Source organism: Hibiscus syriacus, unplaced genomic scaffold (genome assembly GCF_006381635.1).
Source record: "Hibiscus syriacus cultivar Baekdansim isolate YM2019G1 unplaced genomic scaffold, ASM638163v2 tig00111057_pilon, whole genome shotgun sequence".
Lineage (NCBI taxonomy): Eukaryota > Viridiplantae > Streptophyta > Magnoliopsida > Malvales > Malvaceae > Hibiscus > Hibiscus syriacus.
In genome coordinates this window covers 508615-526838 of record NW_024062965.1, presented here as the reverse complement: position 1 = coordinate 526838, position 18224 = coordinate 508615, and the positions used below count along the sequence as shown (strand labels likewise).

The following is an 18224-nucleotide window of genomic DNA, read 5'->3' as shown; positions in this document are numbered from 1 at the left end:
TTGAATTCGAAATGGAGTGCATGGATGCACTATATGGTGCATCGATGCACTAGTGGCAGGTGCATGGATGCACTGCAGGGGTGCATGGATGTACTTTGACACCCTTTAGCATTTTTGCTCAAATCCAAATTTAATGGACTTTGAATTATTTTTGAAACCTTTTTAAAACTTTGAATAAATTCAATTTAAGTCCAAAAACATTTTGCCTTTAAATTTTTTATATTGAAACATAATTCAACACATAGGATCTTTTCAAGGAACATTATCAGAGTCGTTACATTAGAGAGATACTTATAGGAACGGCATCAGGAGTTTCAGACTTTGGAGCAGGGCAATATGTCTGTTATGGATTATGAGATTGAATTCATCATACTGATTTATTATGTTACTGGGTTGGTAGACATCAACTTGGATCAATTATTGAGGTTTAAAAATTGACTTAGGTATGAGATCAAGAGTCGGGTTGCTAACCACCAGGATAGTAACTTTGTTGCCTTGATTGAGATAGCCAAGACTACTGAGGAGATTGAACGAGTGGGTTTGGTAAGTATGAGAGATTGAGATCGAGACTAATTTAGGAGGTCTTCTGGTTTAGTTGATAATTCTCTGCATCCTAGCAAGAAAGGTAAGGACGAGTCTTCTAAAAGAGATAATATCAATATTAGGCCCGTAGCGTTAGCTACACAGGTAATTATAGTTTCTAGTCAGAGTGGTTCTTCTAGAGTACTGATGATACCTACTTGTGAGCATTATGAGAGACGTCACTTCAGTGAGTATAAACATCACTTGTTTCAAATGTAGACCAGACAACCATTTCTTGAGAGATTTTTCGGAGCCAGCTCCTACCGTTCAAACATCAGTTCAGACGTTTTCTCATTCTCAAAGTATAATTCAGACTCTTATTGGGGGTCCTAGTCAGTAGAGAGCATTTGAGTCTGGTAATAGAGGTCGATCTTCTCAAAGTATGGGTACAACTCGGACTGAGGCTAGACAGCTTGGGCTAATTCATGAGGCTAAACGTTGACATGACCATGATGAGCTTGATGTGATTGTAGGTATTGCTACTTTTCATTCAGTTCCATACTTTACTTTATTTGATGTTGGTTCCACCAACTCCTATATATTGAGTTTTGTATATGGGGCTATTAATATCCTGGTTGAGTATATCGAGAGTGTTGTAATAGTCTAGAGTCTCGTTGGTCAGTCCATAGAGTTGGATCAGATTTATAGAGGGTGTCATGTAGAGATCCATGGGAAGATTTTCTCGGTTGATTTAATGGAGTTACTTTTAGAAGAGTTTGACTTGATTCTTAGCATAGATTGGCTAGACAAGCACCGAGTTAATATCGATTGTGAAACCAATAGAGCTGTTATAAAGACTCATGATGATAGAAAGATAGTGATGATCGGAGAATGTCGTAGGTTCTTGACAAATACTATATTTGCATTGGCAGTTGAAATGATGATCAGAAAGGGTTCAGAGGCGTTCTTCACTTATATTCTAGATACCATGGGTTCTTGATCTGACAAGAAAGAATCCAAACCATTTAGCAATTTCTCGATGTCTTACCTGATGAATTATCTGGGTTACCACCGGATAGAGAAGTTGAATTTAAGATTGAAGTATATTCCGATTCGACATTAATTTTGATGGCTCCTTACCGTATGGCCCCTAAGAAACTTAAAGAACTGAAAGTCCAACTCCATGAATTATTGGATAGGGGATTCATTCGACCCAACATTTTATTGTATGGTGCTCCAATTCTCTTTTTTCAATAAGAATGATGGGACATTGAGACTCTGTATTGACAACCAGAAACTGAACAAGCTCACTATTTAAAATAAATATCCTCAACCTAGGATCGATGATTTGTTTGACTAGTTCCGAGGGGCTACCGTATTTTTAAAGATAAACTTGAGGTCTAGTTACTACCAACTCAAGGTGAAGGATTTCGACGTCCCTAAGACTACTTTTCATAATTATTATAGGCATTACGAGTTTTTAGTGATGTCATTCGGGTTAACCAATGCCCCTGTTACCTTTATAAATCTGATGAATCGAGTGTTTTAACCTTATTTGGACTAGTTCATGGTTGTATTTAATGACGACATACTAGTGTATTCTTGGACTGAAACAGATCACGATAAGCATATGATGATCATTCTACAAACTTTAAGGGAACATAAATTGTTTGTTAAGTTGAATAAATATGAGTTCTGGCTCACAGAGGTTACTTTTTTGGGGCATATTGTCTTTATTGAGGGTATTCGGGTGGATCCGAGCAAACTGGAGGCTATTTTAATATGAAAGTAACCCAATAATATCTCGAAGATCCATAGTTTCTTGGGCTTAGCTGGCTATTACCATCATTTTGTATAAGGTTTTTCCATTATTCCATCTCTTCTGACGAAGCTATTGTGGAAGGACATTCCATTTGTCTGGTCCGAAGCTTGGCAGTCTAGTTTTGAGAAACTGAATACTGTTCTGACTGAAGCCTCGGTGTTGATTCAACCTAAGTCTGGGAAAGATTTTTCAGTTTACAGTGGTGCTTCTCAATCTGGACTAGGATATGTTCTGATGTCGAATGAGAAGGTTGTAGCTTATGCGTCTCGTCAGTTTAAAGTCGCATGTGCATAACTACCCTACCCACGATCTGGAGTCAGCTGATGTGGTTTTTGTTATGAAGATCTGGAGACACTATCTTTATGGGGAGAAGTGTTATATCTTTATCGATCATAAGAGTCTAAAATATCTGCTTACTTAGAAGAAGTTGAATTTAAGGCAGCGTCTTTGGTTAGAGCTTCTGAAGGACTATGATTGTGAGATCAAGTATCATCTGGTCAAGGCTAATGTGGTGACCGATGCCTTGAGCCGTAAGGTAGTATCTAAACTAAGGGCCTTGTTTTCCAGGTTAAGCTTGTATGATGATGATAGTCTATTGGCAGAGTTGCAGGTTAAACTGACATTAGACGGGGAGATTAAGGCTAAACAACTCTTAGACATCTCATTGTTTATAGTTTTGATTAGGATGATATTTTGTGTTTCCATGGCCATTACAGCGTGCCTAAGGATAGCGAGTTAAAGCAGACTATTCTTTAGGAGGCCCATAGTAGTCCCTATGCTATGTATCATAATAGGTACAATACATACAAGAATATCAAAGAGCATTACTATTGGGTTGGTATGAAGAATGACATTTTCGATTATGTGGCGAAGTGCCTGACTTGTTAATAGGTTAAGGTAGAGCATCAACACTTATCTGGTCTATTGCAGCCCATTATGATTCAGAGTATAAATAAAAACGCATTACGATAGATTTTGCGATTGGATTGCCTCTGACTCCTTCTAAAAAGGATTATATTTGGGTGATTGTTGATCGACTCACTAAGTCAGCTCACTTTATTCCGGTGCGATTAATTATTCTTTGAACAACCTGAATAGGTTGTATATCTATGAGATCGTTAGACTTCATGGTGTTCCGTTGTCTATCAATTCTGACCGAGATACGAGATTCACTTCTAGATTCTAGAAGGCTCTGTATGAGGCTCTAGGTACCCTCTGAACTTCAGTATAACTTTTCATCCACAAACTGATGAAGTGATACATGTTTTGGAGGATATGCTACGAGGTTGTGTAATTGATTTCCGTGGTAGTTGAGAGAGTGATACAGGTTCTGGAAGATATGCTACGGGGTTGTGTGCTCGAATTCCATGGTAGTTGAGAGAGTGATACAGGTTCTGGAAGATATGTTACTAGTCTAACACCTGCATGACACCGTATGAGGTATTGTTGGACGTAATTGTTGTACTCCTATCTGTTGGACTGAGTTACATGATAGGAGACGTTGGGTCCAGAGTTAGTCCAAGAGACAGAGGAGACTGTCAAATTGATTCGTGATTGCTTGAGATATTCGTTTGATAAATAGAAATCTTATGATGTTCAAATGAGGAAATATATTGAGTTTGAGGTTGATGATCAGTTATTTATGAAGGTATCTCCATGAAAAAAGGTATTGAGATTTGGACACAAGGGTAAGTTGAGTCTGATATTTATTAGAGTGTATCGTATTCTGAAGAGAGTCGGACTTGTGGCTTATGAAATTGAGTTTCTCCCTAGCTTAGTTGTTCAGAGGATGTGGATTTGAGGCCTGATTTGTCTTATGAGGAGAAACTTATTTAGATTTTAGACCAGGACGAGAGGGTTCTTCAGAATAGGCATATTTCGATGGTTAAAGTTCAGTGGAGCAACCATAGTCCCACAGAAGATACTTATGAGACATCAGAGTCGATGAAGGATCAGTTTCTGTACCTGTTCAGACTAGGTGAATTTTGAGGACGAAATTTCTTTTAAGGGGGAAAAGTTGTCACACCTCAATTTAAGGGCTAAATTTTTTCCTAAATTTATTTTGGGATTAATTTTGATTTTTGGTTAAATTCAGAGACTAAAATGAAATTTTGGTTAAGTTCATATTCAAATTTATAAGAAAGAAGATCCTAAGTACCAATGACATGATTTTTCCATTCTCTTTAAATGTTGGTTTAAAGTATCCCAAAAAGCTCAACACTCATTGTTTACAAACTCTACACTTTTTATTTTTATCTCTTCTTCCCTTTTAAGTTTTCTTCTTCAAGTAACCTTTAAACTCCGTTTTGTTGTCGACCGTAGCTCCGTTTTCTTCATCACTCATACCATTGTGATCTTTGCGTCGTTCTGAGTCCACCGGTACCAGTTTTGTAGCCTTCGTTGTTGGCGTGCGGAGTGGTGAACGTTAGAAAGTTTTCGGAGAGTCGTTATCGAGTTCTCCACCATTCACCATTGTGAACCAAGCTTGGTAAGTGGCTCAAAACCCTTCAAAAATAATTTTTAGAATTTTTTTCATAATTTTTCGACCGCCAGAAACACTGCACGCACTACCACCGCTCGGGTGGCTTGTTCACCGCTTGGTGAACCTTTTGAAACCAGGTCGACCCGACCCAACGACTCGTCCGACCCATTAACTTGCTTGTCCAATATGTAAAACTACCCAACCCAATTTTGAACTAGCCCAAACCCAAATAAGTCCAATCAAACCAGGCTGAACCAGAGCCGAGTTGACCGTTGATCGTTGACAGTTGACCATTAACTACTGTTAACCATTGATCGACGTCGTTGATAGTTAACTGGCGTTGACTTTTTCGAAAACCTCCCTCTTGACATTTTTCAACATCCTCAGTCTGATTTTACGATTCGTTTCGTCAAATTATGATATGAAAGCCCCGAATCGATATCGTTAAACCGAAAATGCTTGGTATTTTGAGTATTTTTACTTATTTATTTGGTATTTGATTATGGAATTAATCTGAGATTATATTTTCATGAAGGTACTCGTGATTCCCCTGATTGAAGTTTGATTAGATCTGGTGTTTCCCGTCCAATAAACCAGCTCGATACACGTTAAACCGAAAAACTTAAAATTTTATAAAATTAAAAAAACCAAAAAAAAAAATTAAACTCTAATTTCAATCCATTTTCCATTGTCGGTCGCCACCACCGCTGTTAATAGGTCGAACAACCAACGACGTGTGATCAACCAACCAACCACGACTAAAACCCCTTTGCTTTCGCAACCAGCCGAGCACCCAACGACGGTGTAAAGACAACATTTTGTGATCGTCAATTTGCACCTCTATCGTTGATTTTTACTACAATTAAAGGTTGACGTAGGGGGTTTCGACCATTGGGTGTCCGTCTGATCATACGTTGTTGGAGTTTTGACCGATTAACGACGGTGGTAAAGGACTGAAATTATGGATTTAATTTTTTTTGGGTTTTTTTTATAATTTTAGAAAATAGGGCTTTTAAAATATTGACGATGACGATCCAAGCATCTAAAAGTATAACGTTGAAAATGTTAGGCGCTTGGATTGACCCAAAAATATTTTTGACACCTAATTAGAAAAAATATAGTTTAAACACTTATTTTTATATTAAACCTTATATTTATATTAAATTTGTGTTTCTTTATTCTATAGAAATAGACAAAATCAAATTACATTAAATATTATCTCTTACTTGTTTCTTATTTTAAATTAATATCACTTTAATACTTTTTTATATTTACAAATTCTTAAAATTTCGATAAACTCCTATATTAAATATGGGTAAAGTATACAAAAGATCCTCCGTTTATATGGTGTTACTTTGTTGAGTCCCTTAATTATCAAAAGTTACAAAATGATCCATCAACTATTGGATGTTGTTTCATTAAATCTCGACTATTAAAAGTTACAAAATGGTCACCCAACTATCCATTATGTTCCAAATTAGTCATTTTCTATTAAAAATTAACGATACTCTGAGTTGGATGTTAACTTGTTGTCTGAGATATGATAAAATATGATCCTAGAACCTCAAGCGACTATCATATCTTAGACAACAGATTAACATATAACTAAAATTATTGTTAATTATTTAACATAAAATGACTAGTTTGGAATATAATGAATATCAAATGACTATTTTGTAACTTTTAATAGTTGAAAGACTCAACAAAGCAACATCCTATAATCAAGGGTTTATTAGGTAACATTTAATAGTTGAAGGACTCAATAAAATAATATCAAATAATCGATGGATCATTTGTGTACTCTACCCTAAATGTATTTTAATCTACCTATTTGTATTACTTTTTCACATCTCTCTCAAATCTTACCTTTGCATTTTACTCGTTCTCAAGTCTTACCTTTGCATTTTACTCGTTCAAGTGCTTATTATTCACTCATTCAACTTATGAAAGATGATTAAAAAAAACTATTACGAAAGAGTGAACACTTTTTTTTCTCTTAAATAACCTATGTTCGTACTTGTTTTTAAAATATAAAATATATTCGAATTTTCAATTTGATCAATTCTTTAAAGAAAAAAAAGACCTCGGGTAAGAGTATAAAATAATTTTTGACAAGAGTTGGGTGGACCCGTAACACAGAACCGAGTAAGTACTCAATTGAAAGTGTCAACGCCTAGTTTACCAAATCCAAACCCAGAAAAAAAAGGAAACAAAAGCATAACAATTTCATTCCCCCCACATGAACCAAAATCTAAACATTTATTCTCTTCTGATTTTTCGCACAGCTCTTTCATGGCTGTCACGTTTCGGATATTGATTCTTCTCCACCTCTTCCTTGTGTTCTTCATCTCCGTCTTGCCTTTCTCTTCTTCCCAGGGTACACCTCAAAACATTGAAGTCTTTTACCCAACTCAAACTCCTCCGCCTGTCTCACCCATCCCTCAAGAAAGACCGTTGGATTCACCGCTTCCGCCGCCATCAACGTCGTCTTCATCGGGCAACGATAGCAATCGTACTATTGCGAAGGCAGTAGCTGCGACCGCTGGAAGCACTATTGTAATTGCAGCGATATTCTTCTTTTTTATCAGAAGATATGTTCTTGCTCAGCGTGGAAGGGAGAGAGTTCGAGATAGTTCTCAGCCCAGAGTGCCCCCGGATGAGTTCGGTAGAGTTAATGGGAATGTAAAGGGTTTAATCGTAGATGAAAATGGTTTGGATGTTCTTTATTGGAGGCAACTTCAAAACGGAGGTACCATAAATGCGTTCCGCCAAGAGGTTTTGCATGTTACGAAAGATGAAGAAGGCGGCGGAAGCGGCGGTGGTGGAATGGTTCGGAAAGGTAGTAGAAGCAAAAAGATGGAGCCTGCAAATGAAATTCCTTTGCTTCGTGGGAAATCGTCAACTTCTCATGTTCCATCACCTGAAGATGAAGATTCAAGTGGAAATACGAGTCCTTTAACTCCTCCACCGTCGTCTCATGGGATTGCTTTAAAAGCTGTTGAGAAAAGAGAAGCTCCGGTTCAATCAAAATCTGGGCCTTCACCGCTGTCTCATGGGATTGTTTTAACAGCTGCTGAGAAAATTGAAGCTCCGGTTCAATCAAAATTTACCCCTCCACCGTCGTATCAAGGGATTGTTTTAAAAGCTGTTGAGAAAATAGAAGCTCCAGTTCAATCAAAATTTGCCCCTCCACCGCAATGGCCGCCGCAGCCTCCACCAAATAGAACTCCAACAGCGCCACCGCCCCCTCCTCCGCCGATTCCAGCAAAAGGCCCTGCACCGCCGCCACCTCCACCTAAAAAAGCCGGCGGTTCAGTTACGACCTTGAAACCTCCTTCAGCGGCCAGAGATAAGTCCGGTAGTGGTAAATCAGGGGAGTCTTCTGGAGATAGTGATAATAGTCAGGTGAAATTGAAGCCATTGCATTGGGATAAAGTGAACAAGAAGAATGCTGATCATTCCATGGTATGGGACAAAATCAATGGCGGATCTTTTAAGTAAGTTTTAAACTTTTCGATTTCACTAGTTCATTAACTATTAAGCCGATTTTGTTCTTTTATCTGACCAAAAATGCAATTGATTCTTCAGGGTTGATGATGATCTTATGGAAGCTTTATTTGGATATGTGGCTACAAATAAGAAATCCCCTACCGGTGAAAAGAACACAAAGAGTGCTAACACTAGCTCATCGGCACAGATCATGGTTCTCGATCCCCGAAAATCGCATAACATTGCAATTGTGCTTAAATCCCTGGCTCTATCTCGTAAGGAACTGCTTGATGCACTCAATGAAGGCCAAGGTCTTGAGGCGGATACTCTTGAAAAGTTCATGAGAATTGCCCCCACAGAAGAAGAACAGTCCCAAATCATTGATTTCAACGCCGATCCGATGAGACTCGCCGATGCCGAGTCCTTTTTGTTCCACATTTTAAAAGCTCTTCCCTCGGCCTTCACACGCCTTACTGCCATGCAGTTTAGAACGAACTATGATTTGGAAATTCTCGACATGAAGGAGTCTTTACAAACTCTAGAGTTAGGGTGCAAGGAGCTTCGATCTCAAAGACTGTTCATGAAACTCCTCGAAGCTATACTGAAGGCCGGCAATCGCATGAATGCCGGGACTGCCAGAGGCAATGCTCAAGCTTTTAACCTTACGTCGCTGCTTAAGCTCTCCGACGTTAAAAGCACCGATGGAAAGACTACTCTACTCCACTTTGTGGTCGAAGAAGTAGTCCGGTCTGAGGGAAAGAAATGCTTCATCAGCCGAAGTCACAGCTTGAGTCGCAGCAGCAGCACCCGAAACAACAATAACACCACTGGCAATTCGACAGCGAAAGTGGACAGAGAGAAGGAATATGTAATGCTCGGATTACCGGTGGTAGGAGGCCTCAGTACCGAGTTCACCAACGTGAACAAAGCAGCCACTATAGATTTCAACACACTTTTAGGCACTTGCTCGGCTCTTGCTGCTCGTGTAGAGGAAACCAAGCACCTTGTATTGCAGTGCATGGCTGATGGAAAAGGGGGATTCGTGCAAGAAATGAAAGGGTTTGTCGACGAGGCCGAAGAAGAACTGAAGGCGTTAAGAGAGGAGCAAAGAAGAGTGATGGATAACGTAAGAAGAACTACAGAGTACTATCAAGCAGGGGCTTCGAAGGATCAGTTCCAAGTATTCGTCATCGTTAAAGACTTCCTTGGCATGGTCGACCAGGCATGCGTAGAAATAGCTAGGAACCAACAAAGGAGGAAGTCATCAACAGCAAATTATGGACCACAATCACCTAATTCACAGGAGTCAAGAACCAAAATGAGGTTCCCGGCGTTGCCAGCAAATTTAATGTCGGATAAGTCGATTCCAGCGAATCAGATATTGATTTATGAACACTAAGAGATGTTTGTGGGCAATGTACATAAACCTCACAGGAAAGGTGTAGATTCGGAACAACTATAGGAAATTGTTTTTAAAATTCTTCCATTTGTTTTGTACCAAGTTTTGATGAAAAGTGGTAAATAATATTCGTCTGATTGTTCTGATTCAAACTAGTTCCACTGAGCAAGCTTTACACAGAAAATATCATGCATTAGTGAAACTAATACTAGACAAACATGCAGCAGAATAATCATAAGCAAAAGATTTGCTCATACGGGCTATTGTAGGGCAGAAGAGAACACCGACTATCATTTGGTATATATGATATCGATTGTTTGATGAGAAAGTTAACAAGAATTTATACATACATTTGAAGATTTTAAAGCTTAGCTCAGTTGGTTAGAGCGTCGTGCTAATAACGTGAAGGTCGCGTTCGAGACCATGCAACCTGCATGGGCCATTATTTTCTATTTTGGGTAATTTATGCATATATAGTCTCCTATGTTTAGAGTCGATCTTCGCGTTCGAGACCATGCAACCTGCATGGGCCATTATTTTCTATTTTGGATAATCTATGCATATAGTATCCTATGTTTAGAGTTTGATCGAATTTGGTCACCAATTTAAAAATTAAGGAGAAATGGTCCCCGATGTTATCGATTCGTTCAATTAGTCCCCAACTTCCATTCGATTTTAGTCCCTTAGTCGTTAACTTCCATTTGATATAGCTGAGGAACTAAAATTGGATGAATCGATAATGTTAAGGATTAAACTTGGACGGATCGATAATATTAGAGACTATTCCTCTTAATTTTTAAATTAGTGACCAAAGTCGGTCAAACAAAAAACACAGGAGACTATCTCCATAGTTTACCCTTTCTATTTTAACCCCTGAATGAAACGGTGACGTTTGATCCCAATTAGTGCTGCCTGCTTTGAAATAATAAAATTTGCTCTATCTCTTGTTAATCAAGAGTCGAAGAAAATAATTTTTGGAATGGAAGTAAGAGCATAACTATAAATTAATTAACTATTTTCTCTTCAATTTCCTAATTACATAACCGGACACGTCACTTGTAATTTGGCGTACGTAAAAAGAATGAGCATTCATTCCTCTTAATGAAAAGACCATGAAATGTATGTGTAATTGTTTTTTCTTGGCACAATCCAAATTGTTGTCTACCTAAAATACATATTATCACTTGCCCCTGTAGCTTTCTCAAACATGAAATCTTAACTGTCATAACCCAAAGTTTCAAGCAATGACCCATATATTTATCAAATTCAAACCGAACTGCTCTAATTATAATAAACGACAACGACAAAGTAATCAGGCTTAGGCAAGAACTAACTATGACTTACCATGAAATTTGTACAGAATTATTTAGTTGATCCAAGACACCGATGATGCTGTCAACCCCACCACTTCGATACTTTACATAATCATTTCATGTTCTATCGTTTCTTTGTTGTGCGTCTAAGATGTTTTATATGACACCATCTCATGTCTAAATCCAAATAAGTACATTGCCATTTGTGACACTAATCACTTCCTTGATTAACTCTTTAATGCTAAATCACTAGTGTCTTCTAGTTTGTTTTCCTATCCTTTTCCCACATTGTGGGAAAAGGGTCGTTGAGTGTCAAAACCATTGTACTCGGGGATTGATTGAGGGGCGGTTGGCAGAGAAGGTCTCATAATTTAGATATTTCTTTTATATTTTCTATTGATAATTTATTTTCGTTCCTTAAAATTTTATATATTCTCCATCTACCAAAAAATTTTGCGTCAATCCCAAATAATTTTGTCATTATAACATAAGGATTATCTAAAAATAGGGGGCACTGGATTCTTGCCAACGGCAGCAGGCAGGGATGGTCGGATGGAAACAAACAGAAATTGTAGGGAAGTCAATTCATTAGAATATGAGCACTTGATGTCATGCCTGAAATTCTAGCAGATGACATGTTTTATTTGTCTTTGACTTTGTATTTCATTGACTTCTGTTCATGAAATTGTAGGAAAGACCTGTTCCTGAAATGAACGAGTGTTGGGTAAAATGGCACATTCACAAAGTGTGAAATTAGACAGTGTTTCCCTTTCTCTTCTGGTTCAAAGAAATAATAGAAAATTGCATACGGAATGACAGAAGGTTGTAGCTGAAACTTGAAGTTGATTCAATCACGAATGTCAAGCAGGACTCGATACACATTCAGTGGTGTTGTTATTGTCCACATTTACATATATTACAATTATACTTCTCTACTACTATATGTACCGACTTGATGACAGGATTGATGCATTCGGATAGACGACATGTGACTCATCGACGACAAATTCCATATCATGCCATACATCCTCAATGAAAAACTTGCCTTCACATATACCTTTCCTTGCCCGACAGCCACCGAAGCTGATGTACTTCTTATATTTTCATCCTTTTTTATAAATAGAGAAATGTTCTTGGTATTCTCTCCCTAATTGTATATGAATCAGCCTGGTCTTTTGACCCGAGGAAGCCAGTTTACCGATGGATGTCACTCTTGGAACCAATCTGTGAAATTACACACAAGAAACAGTAACGTTATGTTTCAGTACTAAAAAAGATTTAAAATTGGCATGATGAGGTTAAGTTGAGAGATAACTGTATTCATTTTATCCCATGATGCACCCTACGGTGCACACTACCAGAACCACAGAGCAGTAAAACGGGGAGCATTAGTATCTCTACCAGAACTAAGTATAGTTCCTCAAGTATTAGATTGCAATCACAGTTTTATACGTATGACTAAGTATGATTTAAGATGATTGGCATTAAAAGTTTTATGTTGGTTCGTAATCAAACTAAAAACAAGGAAAGGAGGAAAGGAAATACCTTATCAAGAGAGCTTTTTGATGTTCTCTGTCCATGATAAAAACCAGGCAGGGTGTAGCTTTAAAATTAAGGCTCTGCCTTAACTTTTTGATCTATGCATCTCTATTATCCTGTGACAATCATATAGTGTTCAGCAATGCCTGTCTTCTAAATTAGGAAATCATATGCCGGTTAGTATACGGGAGATGATGTTTTCTTTATCTTAGAATCCGACAACCAAACAGCCTGTCAGATACCTCTATTATGTTTGATTCATTAAAGACTTTATGAGCATGTGAGACAATATCGAGTGGATGGAAAGACATCCTCAACAAAGAAAATTAATCGTACTTTTGATTTTGTCTGGAGATATCTTCTCGCTGCTTCCCTATCGTTGGATTTTCCTTCCAGTTTCTTGGAGAACTGAAATAAAGGATATGAGACATCGTGATTTTAATGACGAACAATGTGCATCCATATCAAAACAAATCGTTACGGAAGGGAAGAGAAGGGAGAAGCATCGTTGCATACCTCCTTTTTTCTCTCAGCTCTTTCATCACTTTTCAAGCCAGAATAAGATGGAGCAGCCTTAGCATTCTTTTTCTCCATGCTACTAACTTTAGAAGACCTGTTTCAAATCAATTAATGCAACAATGAAGAAATTTCGGGATGATGGACGCTTTAGGCACATACAAAACTTCTGCTTATAATTATTGGAAGTAATATTTTAAGAACTACTATGTGAAGTCGAGAAATGATAGCATGAACTTTAAACCCAGGAAAGTTCACGTGGACCTGGCAACTTAAGGCCATGAAGAAGCAAATTGTACTTGAAGTAAATGACTGTCTAACAACAATGTTCCTTTAAAGCGGTATGATTGGCTACATATCAGTGACCCAACAATTAAAAACTTGTTAACTGTTCAATCCCCACTTCTTTTTTTGTTGCCTTTTCCATTTTTTTAGCCTAAAAAAAGAAAGATGCAGAAAAAAGGGATCAGACAGAAATGACAAAAAGCTTGGTAATGATATGATAATAAGTACTTCAGCTGGAAAAAAAAAGGGAAACACTAGCCGACTTATGTACACACACATATTTGAGTCCTCACATGCTCAAGGATAGCTTTTTCATATTTTGACACTCATTACCCAATTACTATCAGTTTTAACAGAAGAACTATTTAAGCTTCCAAAACGTGTCTAATGCGAATGTGGATCCATGATGACAAATAACATGCTGTACAAAAAAGTTCAGGAGATACTGATACATTGTCTATATCCAAGATCAAAACCATATCAGGACTCAACTAGCATGCAAATCCACTGATGCAAGCATGTATGCATTAGTCATCTGGATTCTTTGAATTTAGAAGTTTACCCTCCATTCTCCTTTTGCAGAGTCGTCAAAGTGGGAACCCTTGATTCTCTTCCCTTTGCAGGCGCCTGCAAGAAAAAGCGAAACAAAAGATGCATGTGAATTTATGTAGTAATAGAAATGTCAGGTAGACCTTAAGGATTAAAATTCTAAAATGACAACACAATACCGGTTTTGCTGCTGCAGATTGTTCTTGACTGGAAGGTTTCAATTGGTTATAATTACTCTGAAACGACTTAAATGCTCGCTTGACAATGTCCTTATCTCCCATTTTCTCCATAAATAAAGATTTCCTTGTTGCAGGAAGGGAAGCCGGGTCAGGGCTTGAGGGATCTACACTAAGAGACATGTGCAAGGATCTAGGAGCCACTTTCTTGCTTGGTTCCACAGAAGAATTCTTGATCTTGGTGGAAGAATAAGATAATGCAGTTCCTGTTTACGATTGACTTCTCGAAGCAGAAATCGTGGTAGGAGTTAATGTTGTCTTTGATGCTCTAGATGTAGAAAGTTGTGGTGTTTTAGTCACAGGTGAGGCAGGTTTCTTCTTCATCCTCGAATCGATTCTCTCCTTATTCACTGCTGTGATCTAGAGAAGAAAACTCAACAAATTCACTTGAGTCAAGCTTTTCCAATGCACAAATCGATTAAAAAAAGACATTGTGATGATGATGGTAAACTTACCTTATGAGATTTTGCAGATTGACCCAATTTCAAGTTTTTATCTTTGATCTCGGGAGTGCTTTCGATGGCATTTTCCAATCTCGATGATAACTCCACAACATCTTGAGACCCCTTTGAAGGAGTTTCCATTTCCTTCTTCACCAAAAAGGCTTCTTCTTCAGGAGCAGTTTCTTCTGGTTCATTTAACACAGGACTTTTAACTATGCTACCCATTGTTTCTTATTTCTCTTCATTTTCTACCATGCCATTTATTCTCTCCTTCAATTCCTCAACCCATGAATCTTGACTTAGTCTCCTGAATATCATTAGCCTCACTTAGCAAGTAAATTTCTTGCTTATCGCCTTCATCGCCATCGGATTTACGAGTCGGATCTCCTTCATCAGACTTCTCTTGAGCCTGTAGCTCAGCTTTCCTTGCAGCAATCTTCTTGTAATGTTCTTCAAAGTAAGCTTTTTTCTGAGAAACCGATCCCGGAGTTGCACATTTCTCGGACCTCTTCCAAGTATTTTTTTGGGGAGAAAGTCGACCATTTTTCCCAAGGAATCATTCTCAAATCTACCAAAAGAAACCGCGACACTTCAAGAGCTGGATTTGAAGAACCCATTGCCTTTATCTATACACATTTAAAAAAACAAAATTGAGAGCATTTTCTGAATGAACAAACAGAATTTAAGCAATTATGAAGTGCAAAACTCAATCAACAACCCAATAATAACAAAACAAAATTAAATCCAAGCAACAATAATGGAAGAAGGTTAATTAAAAACCAAAAGTACAAAGTGTAGTACCTTCAATTCTTTACTTGAAGCCATTAAATTCTCAAAAAAAAAACACACACACAAAGAAAACTTCAAGCTAACAAAGCTAGCACATCAAGCCTCGCAGCTGGCTTCATTTGTCCATATCCATTGGATCACTAAAAAAAGGACCCAAAGAAGAAGCAACTCAAAATAAAGACAATAGAAGCCTCGAAGAAATTGAAAACCAAATATGACACTTAAAAGTAGGAATGGCAACGGGGGCGGGTTTTGCTCGTCCCGTCCCCGAACTTAATCCTCGTCCTCGACTCCGATTTGATCCCGACGAATATTTTATCGGGCGTACTGTCGAGAATTTTTTTGTCTCGTTTTCAAATCTGATCTGAAATATTATATCTAAACTCGAATCTGAAAATATTATATATATAATTAATATAAAAATATAAAATATTATATATATAATTAATCGGGGTGGGTCGGGGCGGGATACCTTGCCTCAAATCCAAACTTAAACCCGAAAAATTCCTTGATATCCAACCCGAACTTGACTAAATTTCAAGTTTATCCGTCGAATTCGAATCATTCTACCATTCTTACTTAAAATAAAACCAATAATGGAAGGCATGTGGTCGTGTCTGTGTATGATTTAAGCTCTCATATTAAAAATTAAAAACCGTCTTTCTAGTACTTGGGGGAAAGTACCAAATAGGAAAAAAAAACTCAATCACAGCCAAAAAAAAAAAAGAACCCAAAGATTATTTACCTTTGAAACTTATTAATATCATATTATCATGAATAATTACCGTGGGAAAAGACTTGTTTTTAAGGTAGAGATATGACTCTTCGGCTAAAATGTTAGTTGGGAGTTGGGACAATAATGAAAGCTTGAAGCTTGAAGCTTGAAGCTTGAAGCTTGAAGCTTGAAGCTTGAAGCTTGAAGCTTGAAGCTTGAAGCTTGAAGCTTGAAGCTTGAAGCTTGAAGCTTGAAGCTTGAAGCTTGAAGCTTGAAGCTTGAAGCTTGAAGCTTGAAGCCTTAAAGTGAAAATGAAAAGTTGGGCAATTGAGTAAAAAAAGAGGAGATGTAAGTACGGAATATGGACAATAATTTAAATGATGGTAACTGGGAAACAATTGAGTCAAAAATATGGGGGAAAAGAGTGATGATGAGAAGATTGTTGGAAAATGAAACAATGGATATGGCCTACGGGTATAATAAGAAAAGGGTCCACATTGGAAAGTAGTGAAGTAAAAGAGGTAAGGAAGCCAACCACTCGCTGATTAAATATCACTAAATCTTCCTTAAAGGAGACGTGTGGTTGTTGTGGTGGCGGCGGCGGCGGTGGGATCTGGACTTTTGACTTTTCAGTTTCGTTTAATCAAGATGATGAATTCTATTGTCTTGCTCCTGCTACGTGAATCGCCACACTTCATTTTTCATATTTGTTTTATAGGCAGTGTTTTGAAACCAGATCGGATCGGCCGGTTCAACCGGTTCAATCAAAAATTGTTGTCAGTCTGGTTTAATATATACCGGTTGAACCGTTATTAGTGAACTGACCAGAACCGTTGAATCATTCGAATCAGACCGGCTGAAAATCGGAAAAAAGGGGAAAAATCGTTAATTTTTTTTTAAAATTAAACCAAAGTCGTTTGTTAAACGAACCAAGTCGAACTCGAGTATTGCTGAGCTCTACTTGAACTTGAAAATTTTAAAAGTAAGCTCAACTCGACTCAAACTCACGAGCTAAAAATTATCAAGTTCAACTCGAACTCGAAATATAATATTGAAACTTGAACTCGAAAAGGCTTGAACTCAAACAAAATTTAGAAGCTCGATTGAAGCTTAAAATTCGAGCTTGATTGAAGTGAAAGAATAGTTCTTACAAAAAAACTTTATGATTTTGACTACCAACTTACCTCTATTATTTATAGAAGTTAGTTGGGACGCTCTTCAATGTTTTTTAGCTATGTGAGATTGTTTTGTTCTCATATTTTTACTCTTTAGATTTTTGGGATGTTCTTCTATGTTTCTTAGCCATGTGTGATTGTTTTTTTAAAAAAAATTAAACCAAACAATATTATTTTGTTATGATTTTTTTAGCCATAAATTTATTTTTTGATTATAGTTATATAATTATATTTATTATTTAATATCTTTTACCTTAAATATTATATTGTAGTTAATTTGAATCATTTTGTTTCACTTGATTTTATGGTTTTTAACTTATGTATGTTATGACTTGCTTTGAATATGACTTGTGATATAAAAATTATTTTTTATTAAATATTTTTGGTATTTTTATTTAATTTTTTAAATAATTATGACATCTTCCGGTTCTTCCGACCGGTCGGATCTGTTCGACCGGTTGAACCAGTGAATCGGTAGCATGACCGGTTCGTTAACCGGTCCGGTTATGAAAACCATGTTTATAGGCTTGTTGTAATTCAAATTTTATAAAACAAAGTAAAGGATTTGATCTCAAAATTATATATGAAATTGGATTTAATATATAATATAATACATAAACTTTGGATCGTTATAATCGTATAAATTAAATTTTAATTTAATTCTATAATTGAAAATACAAAACCGTTTTATGTTTACTTATTGGATATATTAATAATGAGATAAAATTCAATTATACAATGTAAAATTTTGACATTAACAATAGGAAATGATAATATATTAGTTGAAAAAAATGAGTCAATTTTAGTAATATATTTTCACGCAGCCAACGATCCTAAATCTATATGTCTATTTGATATCTTATATGGTCACATGTTTACTCGAATTAAGTATATTAAATATGCAGTGGAGCTCAAACTGCTCATCCAAGTCTACTCTTCTATGTAAATTG

The 18224-nt window shown here is 37.0% G+C and overlaps 1 protein-coding gene and 1 pseudogene across 2 annotated transcripts; one reads left to right on the top strand and one right to left on the bottom strand.

Annotated features, from left to right (window-relative positions):
• Positions 1-7082: 7082 nt before the first annotated feature.
• LOC120151441 (formin-like protein 4) lies at positions 7083-9729 on the top strand. 2 transcript variants are annotated; one of them, XM_039163898.1, is made up of 3 exons: positions 7083-7855; positions 7931-8323; positions 8415-9729. In XM_039163898.1, exons 1-3 carry the CDS (start codon positions 7119-7121, stop codon positions 9712-9714), a joined length of 2430 nt encoding a protein of 809 aa, XP_039019829.1. In that variant the 5' UTR covers positions 7083-7118; the 3' UTR covers positions 9715-9729. The 2 variants fall into 2 exon arrangements, with proteins under 2 accessions (XP_039019829.1, XP_039019828.1); XM_039163897.1 differs by having other exon boundaries at positions 7083-8323.
• A 2477-nt stretch (positions 9730-12206) lies between these two features.
• LOC120151431 lies at positions 12207-15503 on the bottom strand (annotated as a pseudogene).
• Between the last annotated feature and the right edge of the window lie 2721 nt (positions 15504-18224).

Bases quoted from the DNA above. Each gene is read 5' to 3' on its own strand.
- LOC120151441 (XM_039163897.1), top strand. From the start codon at position 7,119: ATGGCTGTCACGTTTCGGATATTGATTCTTCTCCACCTCTTCCTTGTG. The intron at 8,324-8,414 runs GTAAGTTTTAAA...TTGATTCTTCAG, and splicing joins ATCAATGGCGGATCTTTTAA to GGTTGATGATGATCTTATGG.